Here is a 9,938-nt window from a genome sequence, read left to right as displayed (position 1 = left end):
GTTTTTGTATAAACGTGTTAATTTCTCTCGGAAATGCTGACTCAAAGAGTGACTCTATGCTGAAGTTTCTTGAGGATCACCAAGCTGTTTTTTCACAGCGGCTATACCATTTTACATTCCCCCCAGCAACGTGTATGGAGGGGTTTCAATTTTTCAACATCTTCACTGTGTGTCTTTTTAATTATAGCCTTCCTATTAGGTATGAAGTGGTAACTCATTGTGGTTTTAGGTTGCGTTTGCCTAATGATGATGATGATGACCATCTTTTTTGGTGTGTTTCTTGGCCATTTGTCTCTGGAGAACAACCTATTCAAGTCCTTTGCTCATTTAAGAGTTTTTTGTCTTTTTGTTATTGGGTGGTAAGAGTTCTTTGTGTATTGTGGATACTAGGCTTTTTCAGATATATGACTTACAAATATTTTCTCCCAATCTGTGGGCTTTTACCTTCTTAGGTGTCCTTTGAATTACAAAAGTTTTAATTTTGATGAAGTCCAATTTTTTGTTGTTNCTTACAAATATTTTCTCCCAATCTGTGGGCTTTTACCTTCTTAGGTGTCCTTTGAATTACAAAAGTTTTTGATGAAGTCCAATTTTTTGTTGTTTTTTTTTGCTGTCAGCAAGAATCCACTGCCAAATCCAAGGTCATAATTTATTCCTGTTTGCTTCTAAGATTTTTATAGTGTATGCTGTTACATTTAGTTCTTGGATCTGTTTTGGATTGCTTTTTGAATATGGTGTGAGGTAGGGATCCAACTTAAGTCTTTTGCTTGTGGATGTTCAGTTGCCCCTGCATTATTTCTTAAAGAGAATATTTCTTCCCTATCAAATAGTTCTGGCATCCTTGTCAAAAATCAATTAAAGATAGATGTTTAGTTTCTCAATTCTATCCCATTTATACGCCTATCTTTATGCGGGCATCACACCGTCTGAATTCCTGTAGCTTTGAAGTAAGTTTTGAAATTAAGAAGTGTGAGATCCCGGACTATGTTGTTCTTTTCCAAGGCTGTTTTTGGTTATTTGTGGACCGGTTCTTTGCAATTCCATATACATTTTAGGATCAGCTTGTCCATGTCTTCAAAAAGGCAGCTGGAATTTTTATAGGGATTAGATTGAATCTGCAGCTCAGTTTACAGAGTATTTGCCTTGTCAATACTAAGTCTTCCAATCTATGAGCACAGGGCATTTTGTGTTTTTGTGTGTGTTTTCAGTGTACAAGTCTTACACCAACAAATTTATCCTTAAATATTTTGGTTGTTGATATTACTATAAATGGAGTCTTATTTTCAGATGGTTCACTGCTAGTATATAGAAACACAACTGAGTTTTGTTTTTTGATCGTGTATCCTATATCATGCAACTCTGCTGAATTCATTTATTAGCTCTAAAGCTTTTGTGTGGATAGGATTTATAATTTTCTATAAAAGATCATGTCATCTGTGAATAGAAAGTTTTACTTATTTCCAATTTGGATGCTTTTTCTTGCCTAATTGCCCTGACTAGAACTTCCAATACTATGTTGACTAGTAGTTGCAAGAGCAAACATTTTTGTCTTATTTCTGATCTTAGGGGAAAGATCTTCTTTCACTATGAAGTATGTCAGCTGTGGCTTTTCACAGATACTCTTTATATCAGGTTGGTAAATATTCCTTTTCTTACATTTTTGTTTTAAATCATCCAAAAGCGTTGTTTTTTTTTCAAATGCTTTTTCTGCATCGGTTGGGATGATTGTGTGGTTTTTATCCCCCTTTATCCGATTAACCATGTATATTACATGGATTGATTTTTGTATATTGAATGATTCTTATATTCCTTTGATAAATCTCACTTGGGAGTGGTGGCTAATCCTTTAAATACACTGCTGGATTCGGTTTGCTGCTATTTCATTGTGGAGTTTTGCACCTCCCCTGTGATCTCTGTCTGGCTTTGGTATCGGGGTAACATTGGTCTCATCAGAGTCAGGAAGTGTTCCCTCCTCTATGTTTTGAGAAGTTTGCGCAGGATTGGTGTTACTTCTTTATTATTTATTTATTTTTTTACAAATAGTTTAGTGTCAAGTTGGTTTCCATATAACACCCAGTGCTCATCCCCACAAGTGCCCCTCTCTGTGCCCAACCCCCCCACATCCATCAGTCCTCAGTTTTTGTCAGCATTCAAGAGTCTCTCATGCTTTGCCACTCCCCCTTTCCCCCACTATTTCCTNTCATCATACAGATCTCTTGTATCCTTGGTTAGGTTTACTCCTAGGTATTTTATGGTTTTTTGTGCAATTTGGTGTTACTTCTTTAAATATTTGATTGAATTAATCAGTGAAGCCTCCTGGTCCTGGCTTTTTCTTTGTTGAGAGGTGTTCTATTACCGATTTAATCTCTTATTATAGGTCTATTCAGATTTTCTATTTCTTCTTGAGTCGCATTTGAGAATTGTGTATTTATAAGAATTTTCCCGTTTTATGTAAGCTAGCTAATACGTTGACATGCAACTATGAATGGTATTTTCTTATGACTTTATAATAAATAAATTAAAAATAAAATTTTATTCTATAAGGTCATCAGTAATGTCCCATTTTCATTTCTGATTTCAGTAACTGAGTTTCCTGTCAATCAATCTACAAGTTCGTCAATTTTGTTCATCTTTCCAAAGGATTACTGTTTAGTTTCACTGATCCTGTTGTTTCTCTGTTCTGTTTATTTGTGCTCTAATCTTTATTATTTCCTTCCTTCTGGTTGCTTTGGGTTTAGCTTGTTCTTCTTTTTCTNGGTGCCCCATCTCTTTTTTCTTTTTTAATGTAGGCATTTACAACTATGTATTTCCTCTGCTTTTTTTTTTTTTAAAGAATGTTGTCTGATTTCCACCTATTTGTAAAATTTCTAGATTCTTTCCTGTTACTTATTTCTAATTTCATTCCACAGTGGTCATAGAAGATATCCTGTATAGTTTCAATCTTCTAAAATTTGTTTAGGGGCAGCTTGGCGGCTCAGTCTGTTGAACATCTGACTTCAGCTTAGGTCATAATCTCACGGCTCGTAGGTTCAAGCCCAGTGTCCCACTCTGTGCTGACAGCTGGAGCCTGGAGCCTGCTTCACATTCTGTGTCTCCCTCTTTCTGCCCCTTCCTGCTCATGCTCCCTCTCTCATAAAAAATATTTTTTAATTAGTTTTGTGGTCTGTGTGGAGAGTTTTCCATGTGAACTTGAGAAGAATGACTATTCTGTTGTTGGGTCTACTGTTTTATATACGTCTGTTGGTTTACAGTGTTGTTCAAGAGTTCTGTTTCCTTGTTATCTTTTGTCTAATTGATCTCTCCAATAGGAAAGTGGGGTGTTGAAGTTTCCAACTATTATCAACTATTTCTCCCTTCAATTTTGTCCGGTTTTGTTTCAAACTTTCTGGGACTGTACTGTTAGGAGCATATATGTTTATAATTGTTACAACTTAATGGATTTAACCCATCTACCAGGATATAATATCTTTTGTCTGTGAACCTCCACTTTTTTGAGAGTTTATGCCATTTATATTTAAAGCAATTACTACTAAGTAAAGGTGTGTCCCATTTTGCTATTTGTTTTCTATGTTATGTATTTTATGGCTCCTTAATTCCTCTATTATTGCCATATTTTGTGTGAGACAGATGGTTTCAAGTGTACCATTTTGATTCCTTTCACAGTTCTTTTACTATGTGTTAGTTATTTCTGGGGACTAAATTAAAATCTTAATTTGTCACAATCATTTTGAATTAACACCAAGTTTCAACAGTATATAAAAACTGCTTCTACAGAGCCCCACCACCTTCCTTTCTGTCATTATTGTCCCAATTTACATCTTTATACATTGTGTGCCCATCAACAGAGTTATATTTATTGATTGGTGTCACTGTCTTTAAGTCATACAGGAAAAAAAAGAGGTACAAACCAAAAAACGTATTAAGTTTATGCTTACCTCTGGAGTCCCCTGTACCAATGTCTTTTCTCTCTTCATGTGGATTTGAGTTACTGCCTGGTGTCTTTCATTTCAGCTTGAAGGACTTTTGGTGTTTCTTATAGGGCATGTCTACTAGCAGCAGACTTTCAGTTTTGGTTTATCCGGGAATGCCTTAACGTCTCCTTCACTGTTAAAGAATATTTTGCCAGATATGGGATTCTTGGTTGGCATTTTTTTTCCTTTCACACACCGACTATGTCATCCCAGTACCTTCTGCCCTACATAGCTTCTGACAAGAAGTGAGATTTAATCTTCTTGAAGATCTTTTGTACATGACAAGTGAGTTCTCTATGGCTTTCAGGATTCCTTGTCTCTTGTGGTTAGTTATAATGTGTCTCGTGGGTCATTTTGTTCATCTTGCTTTTAGTGCACTGAGCTTCGTGGCTGTGTAGATTAACTTGTTCCATCAAAGTTGGTAAGTTTTTAGCCATTGTTCCATCAGATATTTCTGCTTTCTCTCTTCCCTGGCTCCCATTACATGCGTATTGGTGCCCTTGATGGGGTCTCATAGGTCTCTTAGGTTCTGCTCATTTTTCTTCATTCTCTTTTCATTTGCAATTCAGACCGGGAAAGCTCAACTGGCTTATCTGGAAGTTTGTGGATGCTTTCTGCCATCTCAAATTTCTTCTTAAACCCCTCTAGTGAGTTTTTCACTTTTACTGTACGTTTCAACTCTAGGATTTCTATTTGGTTCTTCTTTATAGTAACAGGAATGTTATCGCTCTTCTATTCTAATATAGATTTTATTTCTGTTATGAAGTTACAAAAGGGAACCAAAAAGAAATTTGCATTTTTAAAGAGAGTTAATGTAAAGTCTTTGTTTGGGAAGTCCAATATCTGGGTTTTCCTCAGTTTCTACTCACAGATTTTTTGGTGTCCTGTGTATGGCTCATACTTTCTTGGTTTGCATGCCTCAAACCGTTTGTTGGAAACTGGGCATTTTGAACATTATAATGTGACAACTCTGGACATCGGAGTCTTCCCCTTTCCCAGGATTTGTTGTTGCGGCTTGCTGTGTTAGTTGTAAGTTAGTGAGTTTTCTGAACTAGTTTAAGTCTGTATTCTTTGTTAGGTGTGGCTATTGAAGTCTCCGAAATCAGTTAGCTTAGCAGTCACTAGGGATTCCACACATTTCCTTAAACTCCTGGAACCAACTCCTCACCCCCCATCCCCAGATCTCCCAGTCTTTGCAAATGTGCTGTGTGTGTGCTGGGGTGTTTGACACCCGGCCCAAGTGGTCTATGCCTCTACCCAAGCCTTTGTTTCCAGCTTGTGCGGAGCCCCAAGGCCAGCCAGAGGTGAGTGCTGAGAGCCTTCTCATGTATTTGCTAAGCGTGCATTCAGCCCTGGGCATGTGTGTGCCCTTCCAGATTGCCAATGATTCGTGCGCTCTCCAAAATCATTATCCTCCGAACTATTTCATAGCCTTTCTTCCCCAAACTTTTCAGTTTATCTCCTGTTTGCCCCAACTGTTATCCCTTCCTCCAGGCATCAGCATCTAACACATTTGCCTTCAAATGTCCCCCAGGGTTGCTGCCTCCCCCCTCCCACCCACCTCCACCAAATTAGGTGAAATAAACTCAAGTCATGTGAGCCAGTTGCTTTAAGGGAGCAACCAGACAGATCAAAATATCCATAGTTCTTGAGGACAAGATCCATTCTGTTCCCTACAGTGCTGTGGACCCACACAAGGACTGTGGGATATGGTTTCGAAGGCGCTGCTGAGCCACGGGGACGTGGGGGAGAGGGCTGGGGCATATGGAAATGCAACAGGACCCTCTTATGGACTTTCTTTTTTTTATCAAGCATTTGGTTCCCGCAGACCTTCATTTAGTTTCCAGAGTTCGAATAAAGTTGATTCTGACCATTCTCGTCACCTTCTTTGCTGCTTTTGTGGAGGAGGAATACTTCTGGGGGTCCTACTCCTCCATTTTTACTGGCTACAGTGAAGTTTAAGAAGCTCTGATCTAGTCTTTCGTTTCACAAAAGCACAACAAAGGCCCAAAGAGGGGACATGACTTTTCCAGGATCACAGAGCAAACCAGTGGCTGATCTGAGATCAGGACGAGATACTGGACTCCCAGATTGGTGCCTTTTCTGCTTCAGGATGTCAACTCTTACTGTTGGAAGGAGCCAGGGTCAGAATGGACACCAGTGTTGGGCCAAGGAGAGCTTTCCATGGAATGAGGGCTGAGGGCAAGAGTCCCTCATCAAGCTGAGGGCTTCACGGATTGAATCTTTCATGGAGAGGGTCCCCGTAAGGGGCCAGGCAGAAGACTGAGTAATGTGGCCAGAGTGCTTTCAGGTTTGATGAGGTGAAAAGTTAAGCTGTTACCTGCCTGGTGAAGATACTGGTGACGGTCCAGCTCGGTTTCTTGTTTCCAAATCCAACTCCACTTCCGTGAGCCAGGGCAGGAGGGAACCGGCAGCAGAAGTATGGGGCTAAGTCCGAAGCTAGGGCTGTGACCCCTTGCCCAAGCAAGAGGAAGGACACAGCATGGTCACCAGCGGTCACTCTGACCATGGGCATCTGCAGAGGGTCATCTCACAGATCCCTCTTGCCCCATCTTCCGTCACCTGACCGAATTCCAAACACAGCCTGCCTCGGGCTCACCTGCCCTATGTGTGAACAAACACCTCTGGTCTCAGAAGTTGGGTCTCAGCTCAGCGTTTAGATCTGCACCAGAATGACAAGGCAAGCAGGAGGCAGAGGCAGCTTCCCGGCCCCCAGGCCTGCTCAGATCCGTGAGGTGGGGCCCGGGAGCCTGCACGGGAACAAGCGCCTCAGATAATCCTGATGCTCGCTGGGGTGTGAGAACACCGCCTCAGGACCATTTCTCCATCCACAAAGCAAGCACCTTTCTATGGCCTAACATACAGCAAGAAGGAGGATTTCTTCAATTTTGCTCCCAAAGCCGGTGACTCGCTCACCTGGCCGCAGTCACGCCCCTGCCCCTAACGGTGTCCTTCCAAGGGCCCACAGCTGCTGAGAGTTCGCTCAGGGTGGAATTTACCTGCTATCTCACTCTCTAGTAGCTCTTCTGGAAGCGACCTGAGATGTGTGGCATGAACTGGCCGTGACCAACATTTCCAGGAGGCAGGAAAAGACCCAGGGTAGTTCTCTCCCAGAAAGATGCCCCAGAAGGCTGAAGGTCTTCCTCTCGGTCTTCTTTGTCCTGGGCATAATCAGCAGTTAATAACCTCCTGCTGACCTCGGAAGGCAGTAAATGCCTCTGCCCCTGAGCTGAGCTCACTGGAGTCATACAGTCCTCCAGCCCATACTCATTACGCGTTGGGTCCCATGAGCGTGACCAAGGGGGCAGCCTGAGGGGCAGGAAGATAGAGAGAAACCAAGACCAAGTCAAAGGCAGGTGGTCTCTGAGCGTATGAACCAGGGGCCTCAAACCCGAGGCCTATGGGGGCCGAAGAGGTAACATGCAATAGGGTGCAGGGGGCTGGTGGCTAAACAGAGAGGGTGTGCTTGAAGGGGGCAGCTGCAGCGTGGCTCCAGCAGCTCCCGGTCTGCAGGGTGGCCACAATTGGATTTTTCAAGGGAAGCCAGCATTCCAGATTTTTAAAAAACATAAAACCTCTCGATACCTAAATGTGAGCAATAAATTCAAATGTCAGAAAAGACACTCCGGGGACCAAAGTAGAGGCACGTACAGTCAGAGACGGCCTGCTGGGCACCAGGCTGCAACCTTCAGTGCAGACAGCAGGGCAGAGTAATGTCACAAGACATTTGCAGTCACCTTAGAGGGGGCTGAAGGCAGGCCCTGGAACGGCTCAGGAGGCTGTCGCCGGGGTCAGCTTGAGTTCACAGTTGTGTCATGCCCATCAGTCCATCCCACCAGGCAGGGCCCTCCTGGCACCCGAGGGCAAAGGGCCTGCCCTGGGGAGCGGGTAGCACCTCTAGCAGGCACCCTGGGCCTTGTTCAAGAGGCCGCAGGCATGGAAACGGGGGTGAAGAGCGGGGCCCACCATCGATTCCAGGGCCCACAGCAACCTCTCCGGCTGGGAGGTGGGTCTAGGGGGGACGGGCTAGGGTCTAGCTCATGGCAGCCCCATGCCCCTTGGGCCATGCTCTCCTCTCACTGTGCCCAGGTGATAGTGAGGGGTCAGGTGGTATTCCCACCCAGACGTCTACTGTGGGGCCCCTGCCAGGGCCCAGCTGGCTTCATCTCCCACCTCAGTCCCTGAATTCTCTCCTTTCTAAATCCCAGCGGAGGTCAGAACGGGAATGAGTGGAGACCCGTGTCCGGCAAGGCAAGCTCTAGGCTTCTGGACGGAACAGTGATGTCTCGAAACTGTGACCCTTGTAGACTCACCCTCTCCTAACACTACCAACCAAGGGGCCAAAGGGCCACCAGGACCACAGGCACGGGCACCCTCTCAGACCAAAGGGTCCCTGGAGGGAGGCGCCAGTCTTGTGCCTCTCCGGGCCGTGCCCACCCTCCTCTCCGGCGCCCAGGAGTCACACACACACACCCTCCTGCCCGTGCTTCTTCTTCGGGACCCGGATGAAGGACCACACTCCTCTACCTTGCGCTCGGTGGACGACACCGCACCCGCATCTGACCAAAACCCACATGCCGCTTCGGCAGCTGGGCCCTGAGCACGGAGCTCGGGAACCTCCCTTCTCATTCCTTACAAGCCGGGTTTCTGGAAATCACCACCGCTCAGGATTTCCTGACCATGCTTCTACTTAAAGTCATACACACTTTCACCGGCTACTGAGGCCGAGACCCGGAGCTACAGGCAGAATCGGGGGGCAGGAGAAAACAAGCTGGCACCGGGGACACGTTTCCAAAGTGTTCCAGAGCTGGCTGACTTTAATTTAGAAAGTTTCTGGCTATGGACATCCAGGTTTAAGGCACATTCATGTAATTTACACGAAGCCCTGTGACTGGCAGGGAGCTGGTCGTGTTCCAATGGCTTTGCACGGAGGAAGGAACAGAAGACTTCCTGGCCTTTCTCTTCTTCTTTTTTTTTTTTTTTCTTTTCTAAGAAAACTCTAAGGAGTGAGTTTGGCAATAACAAAGCTGATGACACATTCTCACCAGATGCAAAGATTACCATTAAAGGTTTTCCCTTCTACTCCTTGCCGAGGACACGGTGCCCCCCGGCCAACCTCTCTCACCCGAAACGTGGACACAGCACAGACGTGTATGCGTCTGTCTGGCAGGGGCTATTATAAAAAAAGACGCCTCCAAATAAAAATACAAAACCACATGACTAATATGAAGCTAGGAGTCTCAGCCACAAGCAAAAGGGAATGACTGCAGCAGTCAAGAAATAAAACATGTACTTTAGCAGCAAGCGGCCGTGAGGGCTGGGGAGGAGAAGGCACCCTGAGGGAGGGGGGGACCCAGGTCCTTCAGCACGAGCTTGATATACGGAGCAGGAGAGGCGGCAGAAGATGGGCCAAGGCTCTACGGACGGACGGGCTGCCCTGGGGCACCTGGGGGGCTACTCTGTGGATTTGTTAGAAACAGATGGACATTGTTTGGACCTTCTCCTGGCATCGCTGTTGCCCGCAGGTGGACAGAAGTGAGCCACTAGTCACAGCTCAGTCGTTGCCGCCACAGATCTTCAGCAGAATCTTCTGGTAATCCCCTGAAGTGTCTCCCTGGTTACAGAAACAAGGAAAACAGCGGCTGAGGGAGCTGCGGCCAGTTTCGGCCTCCGATCTTCTGCCCCGAGCGCTTCTACAGTGACGCAGGCCCCACAGGGGTAACCCCTCCCATCGCCCAGGTCCCGTGGAGGGAGAGGCTCACATTGGCGCACAACCCAGCGAGGTGCAGTTCAGCCTCCCCAAACCCCCGCTAAAAAGACAAAGCTGCACTCACCCCAGTGATCAAAGTCATAATTTGAAAAACAAATGCTCAAAAATTTTAAAAAGCTCCCCCCAAAACCCCTAGCTCTGAGCTAACTCATGGTGGTCTTTTCCCAGGACAGACG

General features: G+C 45.0%; 1 protein-coding gene across 1 annotated transcript in view; it reads right to left on the bottom strand.

The window, feature by feature from the left end:
- Positions 1 to 8,780: 8,780 nt before the first annotated feature.
- Positions 8,781 to 9,938, bottom strand: part of ANXA11 (annexin A11) — a 43,575-nt gene continuing 42,417 nt past the window's right edge. Inside the window, exon 15 of the mRNA XM_077746377.1 lies at positions 8,781 to 9,606. Coding sequence (XP_077602503.1) covers positions 9,547 to 9,606 — 60 coding nt within the window. The 3' untranslated portion in view covers positions 8,781 to 9,546. The remainder of the gene's footprint in view (positions 9,607 to 9,938) is intronic.

Source organism: Crocuta crocuta, unplaced genomic scaffold (genome assembly GCF_008692635.1).
Source record: "Crocuta crocuta isolate KB4526 unplaced genomic scaffold, BGI_CrCroc_1.0 scaffold28, whole genome shotgun sequence".
In the NCBI taxonomy this organism is placed as follows: Eukaryota; Metazoa; Chordata; class Mammalia; order Carnivora; family Hyaenidae; genus Crocuta; species Crocuta crocuta.
This window is presented reverse-complemented; position numbering and strand designations above follow the sequence as displayed.